Source organism: Rana temporaria, chromosome 12, assembly GCF_905171775.1.
Source record: "Rana temporaria chromosome 12, aRanTem1.1, whole genome shotgun sequence".
NCBI classification, from domain to species: Eukaryota; Metazoa; Chordata; class Amphibia; order Anura; family Ranidae; genus Rana; species Rana temporaria.
This window is the reverse complement of record NC_053500.1, coordinates 100,798,994-100,820,048: the sequence shown is the minus strand read 5'-3', so window position 1 is coordinate 100,820,048 and position 21,055 is coordinate 100,798,994. Positions and strand designations below refer to the sequence as shown.

General features: G+C 41.6%; 1 protein-coding gene across 2 annotated transcripts in view; it reads right to left on the bottom strand.

The window, feature by feature from the left end:
* The window catches only part of ARHGAP23 (Rho GTPase activating protein 23), a 259,682-nt gene that overhangs the window by 107,867 nt on the left and 130,760 nt on the right, over positions 1-21,055 (bottom strand). The window contains exons 4-8 of one of the 2 annotated variants that reach the window (XM_040329852.1): positions 16,681-16,782; positions 16,497-16,575; positions 11,574-11,628; positions 8,050-9,313; positions 4,894-5,049 (exon numbers count right to left, since the gene is read on the bottom strand). In XM_040329852.1, coding sequence (XP_040185786.1) covers positions 4,894-5,049; positions 8,050-9,313; positions 11,574-11,628; positions 16,497-16,575; positions 16,681-16,782 — 1,656 coding nt within the window. The remainder of the gene's footprint in view (positions 1-4,893; positions 5,050-8,049; positions 9,314-11,573; positions 11,629-16,496; positions 16,576-16,680; positions 16,783-21,055) is intronic. The other variant, XM_040329853.1, reaches the window with a different exon arrangement.

Here is a 21,055-nt window from a genome sequence, read left to right as displayed (position 1 = left end):
TTATATATTTCAGGGGGATATTTATTATAGCAAAAAGTAAAAAATATTGCATGTTTTTGTTTATAGCGCAAAAACTAAAAACCGCAGAAGTGATCAAATACCACTAAAAGAAAGCGCTATTTGTGGGAAAAAAAGGACGCCAATTTTGTTTGGGAGCCACGTCGCACGACCGCGCAATTGTCAGTTAAAGCGACGCAGTGCTGAATCGCAAAAAGTGGCCTGGTCTTTGGCCAGCAATATGGTCCGGGGCTTAAGTGGTTAAAAAGTATGTATTTTACCGACTTAACTTGGTAGGTTGGGGTTCCCAAAGACGAATAGACTATGAAAAGAAAAGAAAACAAGCCAAGCAGGCTTGTAAAGAGGCTTCAATATGGAACTCAGTGGCATAGATAAAAAGTTTATCAATAGAAAAAGAGACACAATTCCAATAATGTATGGCTAATAGCCACAATAACAGTAAAACCTTTACCAAAAAAAAATAAAAAAAATTGTCACAATAAAAGTGAAAAACATAGCAGCCCCGGCTCACTTGCACACAAACACAGACACTCAGCACACATGTGGGGGAGGGGTAGGTATTTGACTTAGTGTTGTAAGTCTAAAATCAGCCTCCAATGACAACAGGTATGGATATACCACAAAAGCCAGGAGTATAGAGGAAGTAGTGGTGTCACAGTAGGAAGAACAGAAATGTCAATCCTGAAAATCAGCCAGATAATACAGTCAGCTGTGAAGAGGATAATCCAGCATATAGTCCAAAATTACTGACATATGTATGGATGAGCTTCAAAATATGATAAACATCTAGACTTGGCTATGAGGGAGCATATAATACAGGTCTTTGGTCCCAGGTGCAGGAAGCCACCACAGACAGATGATATGGGATTTAGCATATACAATACCCGGAGAAAAAGTTTAAGACCCCTTTCACACTGGAGGCATTTTTTAGACGCTTTAGCACTAAAAATAGCGCCTGTAAAGCACCTGAAAAAAAGCCTCAGCTGCAAACCCAGTGTGAAAGTCTGACTGCTTTCACACTGGGGTGCTGTGCTGGCAGGGCGTCAAGAAAAGTCCTGCCAGCAGCTTCCTTGCATCTCTTTAAAGCACCCCTGCCCATGGAAATCAATGGGCAGCGCTGCCGCGGCACTTTTAACCGTTTTCGCCCTCTAGCGGTCGTTAAAAACGCCCGGTTGGGCGGCCGAAAAGCGATGCAAAAGCAACGATAAAGCGGCGCTTTACCGTCGACGCCCGGGCACTTTCAGTGTGAAAGCAACCTAAATGACAGGACTGCAGTGTCCCTGACAAAATCTCACCCACCGTGCTGTTTGCTTCCTTAGTCCGGTACCGATTAACTCCTCAGATGTCCAAAAAAAGCCAGTCTCTGGGACGGTTCAGGTAGTGGAAGCAGTCATCCTTTGCCTGGCTGTAGATGTACACTTATTCTCAGTAGTGGCCCCGCTTCGTGCGGTAATGAGTGGAGCGAATATACGGTACAAGTGTGTGGATCCAAGACCGAGCTACTAAACACTGTGGTGTTTATGCATTTCACTCAGCTGTGTGAGCTTCCTCAGAACGATGCAATGGACTGGTCCACTGGCTTATAATGGGGATTCTCCTCCCTTTTCAAAATGACGCCCTTAAAGGGCCAATGCCTTTCTGTTTAGGCATTTCAATCTTACAAAAATAAAACGTTTAAAATAGTGCGGTTACATTTCAGGGGGCCAAGAATAATAATATTTTACATTTTTGGCCGGGTAGTTGAAAATTAAAAAAACATTCATTCCAAACACACCTATAATTAAGTATAATGTAATAGAGGTTTGAAAGTAGATGGAAATATTTATTTGTATGTTTTTATAGAGGAGAGAGGCAATAGATCATATACATTATGTTTAATGGATAAGTATATATCTCATGGTGGGTATTAAAATGCAGATTGATCCAGTACCAGCATGTCTATGATAATATGTGAGAAATGAAGATAGTATACTTCTCCAAAGCAAGAAGAGAAGATCATAGTTATGGTTCAAGAAAAGGTTGTAAGCTTAATTCAGTATTTTACCCCTTCGGCAAACAAAAATATCCATTCCTTTTCTTTTCGCAGTAGCATAGTTTCGTAATCACCTCTGCGTTCAGTTAAAGATAGGGCAAAAAAGTATTTTACTTTTAATTCTTCGATAGAGGATTTATGAAACCTCTCAAAGTGCTGTGCTATGTTGCTCCATGTTGGATTATCTTTATCCTTACTTTTTTTTAATGTTTCTAATGCCGTGTACAAACGGTCGTTTCTCGGCATGAAAAAAAAATTACATTTTTCAGCATGTCCAAAAGAACAACGTTTTTCCAACTTCATCATTAAAAACGACGTTGCCCACACACCATCGTTTTTGAAAAATGATGAACAAAGCGCGGTGACGTACAACGCCACTCTGAAGGGGAAGTTCTATTCGCCTTTGGGCTGCTTTTAGCTGATTCCGTGTTAGTAAAAGACGATTTGCGCTTTTTTGTCTGTTACAGCGTGATGAATGTGCTTACTCCATTATGAATGGTACTTTTACCAGAACGAGCGCTCCAGTCTCATAACTCACTTCTGGGCATGCGCGGGTTTAAAATGTCGTTTTAGCCCACACACAATAATTTTTTACAACCCGAAAAACAACATTTTAAAAAACGACATTAAAAAATGCAGCATGTTCCAATTTTTTTTTTTTTCCGTTTTTCAGAAGCCGAAAAACGATGTGAAGCCCACACACGATGATTTTAAATGACGTTTTTTAAAATGTCATTTTTTTTCATGCCGAAAAACAACAGTGTGTACGCGGCATAATGCTACAAAAGTGTTCTCCTATATGTGTACTTACCTGTCGCGTTGTTTTGCCCACTTTTTGACAGGGGTATTTCAGGATGTATAAAACTTTTTCTGTGACACAGTTAGTGAACCTTTTACTGTTATTGTGGCCAATAGCCATACATTAGAATTGTGTCTCTCGCTGTGAGTTCCATATTGAAGCCCCTTTACGAGTCACTGTGGAATGAAAAGTACTGGCAATCAACCGACAGCTAAGCACAGCCCTGACAGCAATTTAATCTCAGTAAAAATACAGCTGTTCTGCAAAGCCCTCAGAGGTTTGTTAGAGAACTCGAAAATTTGAAATTCATAAATTCGAAATCCAGAAATTGAAAACCGGAAATTAAAAAAAAATTAAATCCAAAATCTGCAAATTCAAAATTTCGTAAATTCCAACATTCTAAAAATCGATAATTCAAAATCCAGAAGCTCGAAAATCTGAAATCCGTAAATACACAAAAACCTGAAAATTCTAAATCTGTAAATTCGAAAATTCGTAAACTCAAAATCCGTAAATTCAAAAATTCGTAAAATTAGAAATTTAGTACATTTAAAATTCAAAAATTCCAAAGCTGGAAATTTATAAATTAGGAAAATCGAAAAACCGTAAATTAGAAAACTCGAAAATCCAAAATCCATAAATTCAAAAATTCGTAAATTCCAACATTCAAAATTTTCTAATTTGCGGATTTCGTAAATTCTGAATTTTCGAAAATTCTGAAAAATGGCCCCGATATTTACGATTTTTTTGAAATTAGTTAAAAAACGAATTTGGAACCATACGAATTGCACATCTAATGTTTAATAGGCTTCTTCGCCTGTTCCTAATGTAAACATCCCTTGTAATAGAAAAAAGCATGACAGGTCCTCTTAAATATGAGATCCGGGGTCAAAAAGACCTCAGATCTCATATTTACACTAAAATGCAATAAAAAAATTAACAAAAAATGTCAGTTGAGAAAAATGGCCCTTTAAGAGATATCGGCTGAAGTGACATTTTGACGCTGCTTCCACCCTGCTATGGTATGGAGGTGGGGGCCATCTCCCCCTCACTCGTCTTCATACCCAGCCATCAGAAGGAAACGGTCGCCTCCGCCGATGGCTCCGGTAAGCGGCGGAGGGTACGGGGGAGTGGCGCCACCGATAAAAGTGATCTTGCGGCGAATCCGCCGCAGAGACCACTATTATCATAAACTGGACCGCCCACTGAAGAGGAGGATACCTGGGTTATGGCAGCTATCTGCTGCCACAACAAAGATATCCCTCTTCAAACAGCCAACGTATATCGGCGTGCGGCGGTCCGGAAATGGTCAAGTCGTTATTAGTATACATGAGGCATTGCTTCGTAATCAGTTATTCAACCATCTACAATATTTTCATGTATAGCTTGTGATTTTAGATTTTGTAAAAATAAACATATCTTTCATGGAATTAATACTCCAGTGTTAGAGAGTTTTAGGAATTGGGTCTGTAGGAGTCCAGCGAACATGCCTTACTTTTGATGTCTCTATCCACATTGTAAATTGCTCCTTTAGCATTTATATGCAAACAGCCGGCCACACTGTAAGCCTAGCATTGATTTGTACAGGCTTCCTGTCTGCAGCTGCTTCCAAACACCTCATCATGAGTAAGCACGTCTGTGTGAAACGTGTTCACTAAGCACCTTTTTTGGATTGATGTTTGTCATGTTCACTTGATTTTATGGACTTTCAATAAATTCTTTTGATTTTACTTCTGGATGTGCCGCCATTCTACTTTTTTTCCATTGGATTTCCCTGGCTGCAGACCAGGCAGGCACCCGGATCTCTTTAGCAGCTTGTCAGATCTTCACAGGTGGCTTTGAATGGTGTGTTCCCAGCTCTTGCTCTCACCTAGTCACACCCCTGCAGAAATATGCTAATTTGGGTAGTGTACAACCCTTGCCGGATGTGTGAATGCACCTGAAGTGCTACATCTAACTTTGGCAACCCAGAAAACAAGGGAAGGCCTAAAATACGCTTTCCGAGACGATTTTGCATGACATGATAGTTTAAGAGGGTACTTACTGCAGTCCTGTGAATAATGACGACTCACAGAAAAGCTGAATGTTGGCGAAGAAGGGCTGGTAGATTTTATTGGGGCAGAGCTGATGGCACTGGATACAACACAGGAGGCTGGGACATGTTTAGCTCGCAGATCAATACTTGGACTTGTTGGCTCATCTGTGAAAAAAAGCAGATTTTAAGCAAGATGGGTATTCAGCAGTAAAAACACTAAGAAAATGAGGAGAATTGATAAATATTTTCACCTAAAAACAATGGGCCAGATCCACAACGAGCGGCCGTAACTTAACTTTTCCTATTTAAGTTACACCGCCGCAAAATCTCTACCTAAGTGCCCGATCCACAAAGCACTTACCTAGAAATTTTCAGCGGTGTAACTTAAATCCGTCCGGCGCAAGGCGGGCCCAATCTAATGGGGCGAGTCCCATTTAAATTAGGCGCGCTCCCACGCCGGACGTACTGCGCATGCTCCCGACGCGCTTTGCGCGAAGTTATATTGTGCCGAGTTTTGTGAATCGCGCCGGGTAAAAAAAGTTGCGTCGGGGAAAAAAAAAGAGATGCGGCGGGAAAAAAAAAATTTAAAAAAAAATTTGACAGCGTCGCGGGAAAGAAGGGTATACTTTTACAAGGTGTAGTAACTTTACACTTTGTAAAAGGTACCCTATCTTTGCGTTTGCAAACTAACAATTTACGGAGACTTCACGAAGGGAAACCACTTCGTGGATCTCCGTAAGTGCTAATTTGCATACCCGAAGCGGAATTTCGACGAGAAATGCCCCCAGCGGCGGCCGCGGTACTGCATCCTAAGATCCGACAGTGTAAAACTATTACACCTGCCGGATCTTAGGAATATCTATGCGTAACTGGTTCTGTGAATCAGTCGCATAGATAGAAACAGGGATACGACAGCGTATCAGTAGATACGCCGGCGTATCCCTTTTTTGAATCTGGCCCAATATTCTCACCCCACAGTTTAAGCAAATGTAAAATGTGAAGAGAAATTCCATTTAAAAGTGCTCAAATACATTTAATTGGTGCTTCCTCATGGACTCTGCAATTCTGGAAATGTTTAGGTGACCCTTTTGACCCTCTAAATAGATCACGATAACCAGGGCTGCTCCGCCCTAATCACCGTGGTCAAAGTGCCTCCCTCCATCATAGGCTGCCTGCTCTCTGCCCTCTTTTCTCCCCCGAGAGAGTAGAGCAGAACAGTGTAAATACCTAATTTGAGCCGTCTTCAGACCGGTCACGTGATTCGCAGCTTAACAGCTAAGATACACGGCTTCTGCGAAAGGAGAGGAGCAGCCACGAGATCTCCCCGTCTGATGTCAGAGGGGGATCACAGCCCCTCCCACAGAAGCAATAGATCAGAGCTGTAAAGCAGCCGTGAGTTATGTGACCAGCCTGAAGACAACTTAAAATATGTATTTACAGTGCTCGTTTTTTTTAAAACTAGTGACACAGTGAGCTATGCCAGCCTCTAATAGAGGGGCTGGCATGGTTTTATATACTGTAGATGCCTTTACAACCACTTTAAGGTTGCTTGTTACAAAAAACAATTGGCAAGTGCTATATGCTATTGGCTGTAGGCATACTCTACTGCCATAACAAGAAGCCTGTGAGAACACCTTCCTCTCCTGACGTAATTGTGTCAAAAAGGTCGGAGTGTAAATTTAGAGTACCAAAGATAAAAGCATGTTCTTTGTTACTGAGACCAGTGATTTGTCAAAAAATGAAAGTGAACCAGCAGTTTGTGCAGGGAAAAGCAAAAGGTTTCACCTTCCTTTCCCCTTCCAACTTCTCCATTTGGCTACTGGCAATATAGCGAAGGGGACTCCCGCCACCTTCAAGAAAAACCAAAAATGTGTTATATTGCAGCGTACCAATCATTAGATGTGGTGGCGTGCATCAGTTTTCTTTTCAAAGTCTTATTTCCTCTATTTTCATCGGGTGATGTAGCTAGTAACACACCTCCAGTATTAGTGAGACACAACTCTGGAGGAAAGAGCATAGGAGGCAGAGCCAACAGCAGCATCGTCAGTCTGGGGGGAGGGTAGCGTTAAATGTATTAGCAGATTTAGAACCACTAACAAACTGAAGCCAAAATCCAGCTCACACTATCAAAACAGTTACAGCAAATAGTTTTTTCCTTTTGCAATAAAGGTTTTGTATGAATAAATAAAAGATGCTAATTTTAATCATCCCTGTCAGTGTCCCATGGTTTGTCTCATCCATGTAAACGAATACATTCCTGCTGGAGAATTTGTTCTCTGAAAAACAGACTTGCTGGCTGGATCACCAGATAAAAACAGAAGAACTGAAGCCTAAAAAAGGAACCAAATACAGAAGTCACATCTAAGAACTGGTAAGCTGTCTCTTGATCTCCTGTTAAAAAAAGAACAGGTAAGCTGCAATATAATAATAGTTTTTCTTTTGGGTTTAATATTGCTTTCATACCTGAGCGTCCAATTACCGCAATTTGATGTGCGATGAAGGTTAATAAGTCACATGCACCAAACCCATTAGTTACAGGTATTTTTATTCGCATTTAGTATCCCAAAAAAGTTGAAAGGGATTAAGAGAAGATAAGTATGTGCAGCTGGAAAGAGCAGGTGTTTGGTAAACCTGTTGTCTTTTTTGCTGTATGTTCTGCTTAAAGTGATACTAAAGTCTATTTTATTTTTACTTGAAAATAACAAACATGTTATACTTACCTGCTCTGTGCAGTGGTTTTGCATAGAGCAGCCCAGATCCTCCTCTTCTTGAGTCCCTCTTTGGCGTTTCTGGCACCTCCCTCTGCTGAGTAAGCAGCTTGCTATAGGGGCATCTGAGCCGAGCCACTGCTGTGTTTGTCCATTCAGACACAGAGCTGCGGCCCGGCCATGCCCCCTCTATCTCCTAATTGGCTAAATGTGACCGATTTTGATTTACAGCAGCAGGAGCCAATGGTGCTCTGCTGCTGTCTCAGCCAATCAGGAGGGAGAGTCCCGGCCAGCATTGTGCAACATCGCTGGATCGAGATAGGCTCAGGTAAGAATTAGAGGGGGCTGCTGCACACAGAAGGTTTTTAATCTTAATGCATAGAATGCATTAAGATAACAAATCTTCTACCTTTACAACCACTTTAAGTAATATACAGTATATCCCAGGAAAGCTTACCAATAAAAGGAATGGATGCTAGGGGCTCCTCAGAAAACGGTAATGGGGGTACCCTTTGTGAGGGTCGCTCACTTGACGAGTCTTCTCTTCTTGCAGAAGGGGCAAAATCCACATCTTTACCTTCCTCTGGAAAGAGTACATTGACTTGTCGCACAGATGCTGGAGGCTTTCGTCCCGAAGGTGGCTTCTGTCTGAGGACCACCTCCTCTTTCTTTTCCTCTGTGGCACTGCTGTCATCTGTCGAACTGACACTTGTAGATGGTTCTTTCCTTTCAGGTGGGGAGGGAGAATGTGGACAATGTGCTGACTTAAAGGTAGGGAGACCACTAAATCCTGTCTCTCTGAAGGAAAAGGCATGGAGGTGTTCAGTCCGACGTTGAAAAGAGGGACTGTAACTCCGGTACCCAATATACCCAGAGTCACCGGAACTAGAGTGTTGCGTCACAGATTTTGCTACTTCCCTGGAAGCAACAACAGGCTGGGATGTGGGAGGATGTGACACTTTCTGAGTTGTCTGAGGAGGTCTCTCTGAAGACCAAATAGACCGTTCATAAGGGGGTGATATTAAAGCACTTAACTCCAGTTTCTCCATAGACCTACCAGTATGGGACAAGTAATTGTCTGACTGTGCCCGGTGGCCCCAGGAATCATTATCAAGAGGATAGTGAAGGGTATCTTGTGAAACACTCTGAGGCCAATGATTTTGATGACCTTGTCGAGTGACTTCTCCCAGTCGGTCTTGTGAGGCACTACGTCTTCTGGGGGGCAGGTCAGAGCCCATCTTGTGAGGTGTTTGCTGGGACATCCAGTTACATAGTGCTTGGTGTCGTTCCCATTGACTTACCATGCGGGGGCCACTTTGCTTCTCCCACACATCAAAAGGAGCTTTGTTTGGTTGCTCTGGGCGATGGCGGGATGTCCAACCATAGGCAGAATTGTATGGGGGTCCTGGCCCTCTGAATCGGTCAGATGCAGCTGGAGAAGCCATGTAAGGTCGGGGTGGAGGGAGAGGATTAGCAACAGGCCTAGAGTAGTCATTGCGATGAGCAGGGCTAGTGCCTGGAATTTCATTGTGCATGGGACTCCTGACAGATGGAAAATCCTCACAGTTAGACTGATGAAACCTACAACTTGTTGGGTATCCAGAGGCAGACTCTACAGGGTGACCTCGCCATGGATAAAAGGCAGGAGGAGGTGCAGGGATGCTATGTGCACCCCCACGGTATGGCGCATTGCCTTTCAGATATGCATCCTGGGAGTATGCCTGTGTGAAAACAAAGAGGAGAAAATTTAAGGATTTCAGGTGGCCTTACATTTACCTGTTCTCTATGTACATGTGTGTGAATCAAAAGCTAGGAACAAAATCCATTATTTTTACTTTGAATAGAAAATATCAAAAAATAAAAATAAAAACAAAGCTGGTACTCAAAAGGCACACCTGAGTATCATCAGGACTATCAATCCCTTTGTGCTTACACAAACAGAAGACTGGGGATCATTCCCCCAAGGCCCTATGCATATTGAATAGGTAAATTAAATCATATCAAACAGAATGTAACTTTAACTAGACATGCATGTGTGTGCTTTGAGTTCTTAAACCGATAGCAAACGACTTGGATTTTAAACAGCCATAGAAGGACTACATTTACTCACAAGTATAGTTAGTGATGTCCAGGTTTTTTGTTTGATTTGAGCACACCTCAGCCAAATGGGCTACCAGTGCAATAGAGACACCTGCATCATTAAATCACATCATCCAGTGATGCAGAGCCTCATAAATCAATGACTGACCCCCAATAAAAAAATTGAAAAAACTCCACCGTCTGACAGACACACCCGATCCTGTCGCTTTCCTGGCTCAGTTCAAATTATATCTCCTAGGGCCCCATCGCTAAATGTAAACAAAGGCACAGCATCTTCCAGGTGAAGTCATTGCACAGGCATCCTTAGAAGACACTGACCGGTGGGAAGCGGTCATATATAATAGCGGTAGAAAAACAACGATACCATATATGATGTTTGGCTCCCACTGGACCTAACTGTGAGCCGATTTTGAACAGAGACTTCTTGGAAATTTGATCTACAAGCTAACAATTGAGCTAGAGGACTCTTCTCAAAGCCACAGAGCTAATGTGAACAAGCATGTGTCCCTCTGTCCAGGCATCACATATTTCCTTGGCAACCTGGTCCAACAAGTGCTGGGGCAAGTTTTTAGACAAAACCTCCAGGTGCATTACTCTTACTCACTGTGCTGCAGCCTGAGCCACCAAAGTACAGATGAAAACTGATCTGAGTGCAGAACTAGCTGCTCAAAAAGAGAGCTGGGCATAGGTCTCTAGTTCTAAAGCCCTGTCACCATTATATATGCCACTTATTTTACATCTATTTTCCTTCTTTGGTCAGTTTTTATACAGCTGCCAGTGATATAACTCTTTCACTTGCATGTTGCAAGAGTGTTCCGCTCTTGGTAGCTTAAAGAGTGGAGTGTTCAGAGAACTGTGAATATACCATGGACATTGTACACAAATAAATATTTGCTAGGAGAGAATATCTCCTATCAGGATACAGACAGGTTTCTAGGCACAGAAAATAGCTAACATTAAAAAGCACTGTTATCAGAAGAGAAAAAGATGCTCCAGTCCCAGTAGGTTAGTTAACACCAATAAAAAGGGACTCTTCGCTCTAAAGCTTTCTATTTGCAAGTGGGTTAAAGCTTTAGTGTATATCCAAATCTGGGTGATCTGTATGGCACCGAGGACAGGGTGACCTCTATGACTAAGCCCAATCAAGGTGGAACACATCAGAGGGATGCAGAGAATGTAGCTGAAGCCTCTGTCAGCTTACGAGCAGATGTAGTTGATCTATGTGGTGTGCACCCCCTAATTTTGCTATTGTGATTAATCCATGGAATGAGACTTGCACCCTGAGGACAGGTTGAAAGCTGCAGTTCTGGAAGAGCCAGGTGCCACATCAATGTCGTGATCAAACAGAGCTAAAGAGACTTTCTACTTCCTAAAGACGCTTGGCTAAAATGGACTTACTCCACATATATAGGGATATAGCCAGTTGGAGGAGGTGTGCCTTTTGATTTGTTTAGTGTCCTCCTAGAGGCAAATCATGCCAGGGATCTGCTGTGTCTCCCAGTGCCCATATGGCATCAATATATTTTGTAACAAGTGACTGATATCCTGTCATAGCAGGTGCACAGCAAATATACATTTTCTGTCTGTCATAAGACATATTAAATTAAATCTAAGGAACAATAATAGCTGTATGTCTGTCTTTCTGGAATTCCACAAGAAAATATACCTTGATTTCCAGGGTAGCTTGTGCACTATCATGCAAGTAGCAATACAAATACATAAAGTGCAGTAACTTATAGCAACTAAAAGGTCTTTCATCACAGCCGTCATAAAAATGTAAAAAGATGACTTCTGATTAATTGCTGAGGGTTACTGCGCTTTGCTTGCTTTGAAGCAGTTTAGTCTAGTTCATTATGAAACTTGGGACAGCCAAGCTCTTACCAACTGTAATATATCTTCATCTCGAGGCATAATAGACAGTTCCAGCACATCCTCACTAAGAGAGACAGCAAACAAACAAGTAGATGTTACATGGTGATATTGTGACAAAGGTAAGAATCATTTAATTCAGTTTTAGGTTATGTTAGCTAAAAGAAAAATACATTCCTAGGGATTTAGGACTATAACCTAATTTACAGCTTTAAAGTGAACTTGTAGACAATACCTTTTTTCAGCTTTGTATCTCTCAGGTGCCATTTTTGGCAGTGTTCAGTTCAGACACTGGTTTCGGTTAAAATAAATCTCCCAAAAGATAAAGACCAAATAATGTCAGAGGTGCCAACACTTCCCTATTGTACTAAAAAGGTATTATTTTATTACAGTGTTTATCCAGACTTCTTGGTTGAATTGATAGGAAAAAAAAAAATATTGCAGCCACCACATCTGGAATTGGTGGGCTGAAGTATATACATTTTTTGTTTTTGGGTTTTAAGATTGCTTTAATGTAGAGGTAGGGTATATGCATCCGAGGGAGGAAGGGGCAGTTTGTGCTCCAGTGGCTTCTTTCATTTTTTAGTGGTTGTGTAGTCTATTTAATCAAACCATGTTTTACAGACCTTAGCTTCATAACCATCCATGGTTTTATGGTCGTGAGTGTGCTGCAATTATCAGATGAATAAGGCCGATCTTTTCAATGTTTTCAGCTGGAGGGCATCATGGTGAAGTACAAAAGTGCTGGATCTTTAAGGACTAGATATTCAGTGAATTTCTGAATGATAGCATGTACCCTTTCCCTATTTGGGGGAGGACCAAAATATGTGTAGAATGTGTCCTGGTGATGAATCATAGTGTTGGCTTTGGTTCAGAATGTCAGGGGTCCTGTACCGCCATGTCATTCCTGTAATCCCGATTCCTGGTACTTTTTACTTAAGGAGGATTTGAGAGAAAGTTTGAACTTACCATCTTGATTCAGAAGTATGTTAATATCTTTTCCCCATCTATCAATTAGTAGATTGTGGATAGAGTGCGCTTAGCTGGCCTTTTCACTATATATTCCTTTTCAAAAAGTGGACAGTTGAACAAAGTTGAATTCAGCAGGGAATGCAGAAAGCGTATCAGTCTTTTTCCTAGGCAACGATCTAAGGCTTGGTTCACACAAGTGCGACTTAGGATTTGACTTGTGAGACCAAAGTTGCAGGACATGCCACAAAATGCCTGGCATGCCGTTAAATGCCATGTAGCTCTAGGAAAGCTGTTTCAATTAACACTACAAAAGTCGCTGCAACTTCAGAAAAGGTTCCTACCACTTTGATCCGACTTTGACACGGCTTTAATGCCACAGAGTGTAAAATTCTTATCAAAGTCACTTCAACGTCATATCAAAGTCGGACTCCAGAGTTGCACTGAAAATCTCGCAATTTTGGAGGCTAGTGTGAACTGAGCCTCAGGGCATGAGGTGTGGGTGTCTAAGTAGGTTATTGTGAGGCAGTCTAGCAGAGATTTTCAAAATGTGTATGTCTCTGCAAATGCAAATTATAATATTTTATTTTGGTGAGGGGGCCTGGATTATAGGGAGGGGAAATGTAAGAGAATGGGGTTGAGGTGAGAAGCTACTCTTATATAGTTTTTATTGACCACATGGAAATAAATGTATGGTGTTTAAGATTTAGGGGAGCAACAGCATGACTACATAAGAGGAGGTCAGTTGATGAAGACAAATCGTAGAGCTATGATATTCACACACTAGTCTTCTATTTTCGTAAAGGTAGACTGTGTAAAAAATGTATATTGGGGAGAAATACTGTATACAGTGGGGCAAAAAAGTATTTAGCCAGCCACCAATTGTGCAAGTTCTCCCACTTAAAAAGATGAGAGAGGTATACCTCAACTATGAGAGACAAAACATGGAAACAAATCCAGACAGACAATCACATTGTCTGATTTGGAAAGAATTAATTTGCAAATTATGGTGGAAAAAAAGTATTTGGTCACCTACAAACAAGCACGATTTCTGGCTCTCACAGACCTGTATCTTCTTTAAGGCTGCATTCACACCTCGGCGTACTAAATCGCGGCGTTTTGTCCCGCGAATTGTGGCGACAAATAGCGGCATTTTGTACCGCGATTCGCGGCGACAAAACGCCACGATTGTGAATGCAGCCTCACCCCCTCTATGGAGATGGTTCACATCTCCTATGCCGAACGCTGAAAGACGCCTGAAAAAAAGGTCCGGGACTTTTTGACAGGCGTTCGGCGTGGAGATGTGAACCATCTCCATAGAGGGCAATGTTACATCATCCCTCTGGCGTGTCGGGGCGGCAGCGGGCGTCACACTACAGGCGACAAAACGCCTATGTGTGAATGGGCTCTAAGAGGCTCCTCTGTCCTCCACTCTTTACCTGTATTAATGGCACCCGTTTGAACTTGTTATCAGTATAGGAGACACCTGTCCACAATCTCAAACAGTCACACTCCAAACTCCACAAGCAGCTTGGTGTGAAGAAATCAACTGTGGGAGCAATAATTAGAAAATGGAAGACATACAAGGCCACTGATAATCTCCCTCGATCTGAGGCTCCACGCAAGATTTCACCCCGTGGGGTCAAAATGATCACAAGAACGGTTAGCAAAAATCCCAGAACCACACGAGGGGACCAAGTAAATTACCTGCACAGAGCTGGGACCAACGTAACAAAGGCTACCTTCAGTAACACACTATGCCGCCAGCGACTCAGATCCTGCAGTGCCAGACGTGTCCCCCTGCTTAAAGTGGATGTAAACCATGTCACAATGTAGAAAATAAGATTTCCTATCATCTGTGCCCAGTCTTGCCACACAGAGTTAATCCAGCTCTGAGCAACCCTATTTTATTGTTCAGTGAAAATTAACAGACTTCCAGATAAAACACTATCTAAATACAAAGTCTTTTCCTCTCTCCTTGCTTTGAGTGACAGGTTATTTACATATCTAGCTTGGACATGTTTATCATATGTTATGTTTATCATAATATGAGGTGATCCATAGTTCATTGTATATTACCAGGATGTGTTATGTGGGGGAGGGGTGGATTTCTCACTTTTTATACTGTGGATAACCTCATATTATTATGCTAAACATAACATAACATATGATAAACATGTCCAAGCTAGATATGTAAATAACCTGTCACTCAAAGCAAGGAGAGAGGAAAGGACTTTGTATTTAGACAGGGTTTTATCTGGAAGTCTTAATTTTCACTGAGCAATAAAAGAGGATTGCTCAGAGCTGGATTAACTGTGTGGCAAGACTGAAATCATATACTCTACATTGTGACATAAAAAAAATAATAATTGGGGTTTACATCCACTTTAAGCCAATTCATGGCCCGTCTGAGGTTTGCTAGAGAGCATTTGGATGATCCAGAAGAGGATTGGGAGAATGTCATATGGTCAGATGAAACCAAAGTGTCGTGTTTGGAGTAGAGAGAATGCTGAGTTGCAACTAAAGAACACCATACCTACTGTGAAACATGGGGGTGGCAACATCATGCTCTGGGGCTGTTTCTCTGCAAAGGGAACAAAATGACTGATCTGTGTACATACAAGAATGAATGGGGCCATGTATCGTGAGATTTTGAGTGCAAACCTCCTCCCATCAGCAAGGGCATTGAAGATGAAACGTGGCTGGGTCTTTCAGCATGACAATGATCCCAAAAACACCGCCCGGGCAACAAAGGAGTGGCTTCGTAAGAAGCATTTCAAGGTCTTGGAGTGGCCTAGCCAGTCTCCAGATCTCAACCCCATAGAAAACCTTTGGAGGGAGTTGAAAGTCGGTGTTGCCCAGCGACAGCCCCAAAACATCACTGCTCTAGAGGAAATCTGCATGGAGGAATGGGCCAACATACCAGCAACAGTGTGTGACAACCTTGTGAAGACTTATAGAAAACGTCTGACCTCTGTCATTGCCAACAAAGGATATATAACAAAGTATTGGGATGAACTTTTGATATTGACCAAATACTTATTTTCCACCATAATTTGCAAATACATTCTTTCCAAATCAGACAATGTGATTGTCTGGATTTGCTTCCACATTTTGTCTCTCATAGTTGAGATATACCTATGATGACAATTACAGGCCTCTCTCATCTTTTTAAGTGGGAGAACTTGCACTATGGTGGCTGACTAAGTACTTTTTTGCCCCACTGTATGTCACCACGGGAGTTTTCCACTTTCACCCCTGTTGTAGTCTGGTCACCTCTGTTAGTTTTCATAAAATAATCTAAATATAGATTAACACTTGGTATCTTGTCAAAAACAGACAGAGCATCTAACCCTTCCTCATTTTACTTACTATAAAAAAATAAGTTACATTTTAATGGTGATTTCTATACAGACCTGTGATCTACTGATATGATAAAAGGATAAGTTCTTCCTGTCATTCATTAACAGTGCCCTGCAGGCAAAGGCTTGTAGTTCTCAATTAACTGCGAGGGAGCTGGTTATTCCTCTGGTAGTTAATAGATTCTTCCTGCCAATCAGTAACTGTCTGCCCGTACTCATACGGGCAGACAGTTACCGATTGGCAGGAAGAAACAATTAACTACCAGAGGAATCACCAGCTCCCTCGCAGTGCAATCAGCAAATTGTGGGTGCAATGCCAGGATCCTGCAGAAGCTCAGTAATGCTGTCAGCCTGAATCTCAATACAGGCTGACAGCATTACTGAGCTTTTGCAGGATCCTGGCATTGCACCCACAATTTGCTGATTGCAGGTACAATTCCTTACCGGCTGCAGAGCAAAAAAAGAAAATGCAATTTTTTTTTAACCTGCTAAAAATGTGCATTTAGTTGAACTTAGCCTTCAAGTCTTAACTAGTAAAGGTAAGTTCATGTCTTGCAGCTGCCCCCTCCTTTTCCCACACCCTTCTCTGAGTCCAATTTCACACCTGTTTTGTATTAGGGCAATGACTTGTGAATATGTCTTCCCGATTATACTCTCTCCATTAACTTTAACAAGGCGGTCACCTGAAAAAGAAAACATATTGTCATGCAGAGGCAGACTAAGAAGTGTTTTCTAAATCAATCCATCAAATATACATCTCTGTACAGCCATTTCGCTTTACACCTCACCTGTGCAGAGTCCAGCTTGCTGAGCTGGACCACCATCCTTTACATTCTTGACAAAGATGGTGTCCATTGGTTCCATGCGTTGTAGAGGAAGATAATCTGAAACTTACAGAAAATGACAGCATAAATAGAATTAAATCACATAGGGGATATTGTGCAAGAGGAATCTAAAGCTAAAAGAGATCATTGCTTACAGTATCAAAGTATTTTTTTTTATTTCTACAGCAGTATGGGTCAAAATTGAAAACTTGACTGGCCACTAAAAAGGCATTATTGGGATAATGCGCAGTGAAATGCAAGCACTACTGCATTGCATGGTTACACACCAATAATATATAGTTATCACCGATCATTTTCGTTCTAATATTGGAACCCCTCCTATGTAGGCTCCGAGCCAATCAAGACATTGTGGGGATAACCATTGGAGATAAACAATATAAATTAGCTGCATTCGCTGACGATGTGCTATTATTTCTGACTAATCCTATCATTACACTCCCCAATCTGTTAAAAGACTTTTCCATCTTCCAAGACATGTCCAACCTGAAAATTAATTTTGCAAAATCCAGAGCCCTCAATATCTCCCTACCTCCAGACCAGGTTAATCTATGCAAAAAGAACTTCCCATTTGTTTGGGAAGATAGAGTATTGTCCTACTTAGGCGTTAATTTGTCCCCCCATTTAGATGACATATACTCTAATAATTTTGTTCCATTATTGAATGTGGTTAGATCCGATTTAACAAGATGGGATAAGGGACTATTCTCATGGTTTGGTCGTGCGAATATAATTAAGATGAACATCCTACCGAGATTTTTATACCTATTTCAGACACTGCCTATTTGTATCCTCAGCTCTTTTTTCACGTCCTTTCGTAAGATTTGTGTAAACTTTATATGGGGTGGGAAAACAACCTCAAATTAAATGGGACAAATTGGTGGAACCCAAGCATCTGGGAGGTATCGGAGTTCCGGATTTGCGCAAGTACTATTGGGCCTGCCACCTATCCAAGATAATTGACTGGCAAGTGCATGCTCGATCCAAAGATTGGATAGCATTGGAGGAACTTTCCTGTTTTTCAAGTGCACCTATAAGACACCTACCATGGATCAACCCCAAAAAGATCCCTCGTATAACTAAAACACATCCCATGGTAGGAGCGTCCCTGAAGATATTCAGGAATTTATGTAAGACGAAGAAGGTGTCTTCCATGTATGGACCAGTTACCCCAATCACAATAAATCCTGAAATTTATCTTCCTGACAGTAACGCATCGACATCCGATACTCTTCCAGTAACGTTATACAGAGCTACAGATTTCTTTAAGAATACTATCCTTTTGTCTCTTGAATCCTTCCAAACTACTGACCCTAATTGTAAAATCTCCAATATCAATTATGTTAAAATCACTAGATTTCTTGAAAGGCTAGAACCAATGAGTGGATGGTATAGGCCAAAGACACCATTTGAAACAATTTGCCTTAGGGAATCCCCTCAGAGCCACCTCATTTCCTTCACTTATAACCTTCTAAATTCTGACGTAGACCCTCAATTGGACAACACAAACCTTCACTGGGAAAAGGACCTTCAAGTTTCTGTGACGAATGATCAATGGGCGAATGTATTTAAACGATTGCACAAAGGCACATTGAACATCTGTACACAAGAAAACGGATACAAAATCTATTCAAGATGGTACAAGACCCCGTTGGTCATTCACAAATTTAACCCCGACACATCGCCCCTTTGCTGGCGATGTATGGTCGCGCCGGGAAGTTTGATACACATTTGGTGGGAATGCAATGTATTGGCTGAATTTTGGACGGGAGTACATAAATTGATAGTACAAATAACTACTTACTCTCCCGATTTCACGGCGGGACAATACTTACTACACTTGTCTAGCCTCTCTCACTCCGTTTACAAAGACACCATTATAATACACCTCATCAACGCAGCGAGGCTTTGCATACCAGCAAAGTGGAAACAAAATCTCCCACCTACCATTCCGGAATGGATACGTAAGGTAAACCATATTTCCAAAATGGAAGAATTAATTCATCAATCTAGGGACTCTTCAAGATCGTATCTTGATAAATGGTCCTGTTGGACACACTTTGTGAATTCCGCTGAATGTCATGCCTTACTGGAGTCCTGATGGATTGTTCTAGATAAAATTGACCTTTATTCTGGACGTTTTTAGTCAACACATAACAAAATGAAATTATAGAATATGCTTATTGATACGTAATATTATTTACTCATTTCAGTAAACAGAAAAACCTTTCTCTCCTCTCTCTTATCATTTCCCCTCCCCATTTACTTAAGTCCTGCATTAAATATATATACTTATTAAAGTTTATAATATGTCAGTTCATTTAAACTCATGTAAGACAAGAAGTTGGCGTTTCTCAACGCAAAAGTTTGATGTGTAATGCTTTATTGAAAATGCTTGTACACTAATATTTTGAAAAATTCAATAAACATAATAAAAAAAAAAAAAAAAAATAATATATAGTTACATAGTTAGTCAGGTTGGAAAAAGACACAAGTTCATCTAGTTCAACCTATAAAAGGGGAAGAAGAAAACAAACATATACAGTATCTCACAAGAATGAGTACTGTACACCACTCACATTTTTGTAAATATTTAATTATATTTTTTCATGTGACAACACTGAAGAAATTACACTTTGCTACAATGTAAAGTAGTCAGTGTACAGCTTGTATAACAGTGTAAATTCTCTGTCCCCTCAAAATAACTCAACACACAGCCTTTAATGTCTAAACCACTGGCAACAAAAATGAGTACACCCCTAAGTGAAAATGTCCAAATTGTGTCCAGTGTTATAAGGTCTCATGTGTGAATGGGGAGCAGGTGTGTTAAATGTGGTGTTATCGCTCTCATGCCGGGTACACACGATCATTTTTCAGCATGAAAGAAAACTTTGTTTTTCAGCATGTCTAAAAAACAACGTTTTCCCAACTTCATCATTAAAAACGATGTTGCCCACACACCATCGTTTTTTAAAAATGATCTAGCAAAGCGCGGTGACGTACAACACGTACAACGGCACTATAAAGGGGACGTTCTATTCGCCTTTGGGCTGCTTTAGCTGATTCAGTGTTAGTAAAAGACGATTCGTGCTTTTCTGTCTGTTAGGGCCCTTTCACACGGGGCGGATCAGTAATGATCCGCCTCCGTGTGTCCGTCAAGCTCAGCGGGGATCCTCCGTAAAATCCCCGCTGAGCCGTCGGCTGACAGGGCGGTCCCCGCACACTGTGCAGGGACTGCCCTGTCTTTCCTCCGCTCTCCCCTATGGGGGGGATCGGATGAACACGGACCATATGAAAAATCGGAATTTTGCAGAGGCGGGTGATTACGGGTGACAGCGGATGGTCATCCGCTGACACCCGCAATCACATAGGGACCGATGTATGTCCCGTTTTCATCCGCAGCGGATGGATGAAAATGCGGACATACGGTCCGCACATGTGAAAGGTGCCTTACAGCATGATGAATGTGCTTACTCCATTCAGAACGGTAGTTTTACCAGAACGAGTGCTCCCGTCTCATAACTTGCTTCTGAGCATGCGCAGGTTTTTAACGTTGTTTTAGCCCACACACGATCATTTTTTACAACCCGAAAAACAACATAGTTTAAAACGACGTTAAAAAATGCAGCATGTTCAAAAAAATGTTGTCGTTTTTCAGAACATGAAAAACGATGTGCAGCCCACACACGATCATTTTAAATGACGTGCCAGGACAGTCAAGATCAAATTCAAGTCTAACCTTTAATGGTACTTAAGGCCAATCTCCTTTCCCCTACCGATTGGAGAAAGAAAAAGAAAATCTCCCACCCACATATTTCTGAGTGTGCCACTTCCTGGCTTCATCCCAAGTCCTGCAATTGAAGTTCCATGAAGCTGGATTCCAGGGGCTCAACCATGCAGAGATACAGGACTCAAGACTATTAGGTCCAATGTCCAATGAGCAACTCCAGCAAGACTCACTATGTACCAAGCCCTCCTGGGCTAATTCGGCTAACACTATTATTAGTGTTACCACCTCCCGGCTTTGTCACAAAAGATGTGGCAGATATCGAAACAGAGGGAAGTGTCGAATAAGGGAGAACTGGTCTTTAAGGTGTTACCAGTGCATATACCCCTATTGCCAGTGGGACTCAGTCCCAGACACAACCTGTCCCAACTTGTTGAAGAACTTGGAATCTAGCAGATTCACCTGCAGAGTTCCCCCTGCCACTATTCTATACTTGGAAGATGCACTGACGATAGTGACAGCACTTGTGCTGTCCCAGACAGAATGTGGTTCACCTTTCTGAGCCACATGACTCCTGGTGACGCCCTGGTGATT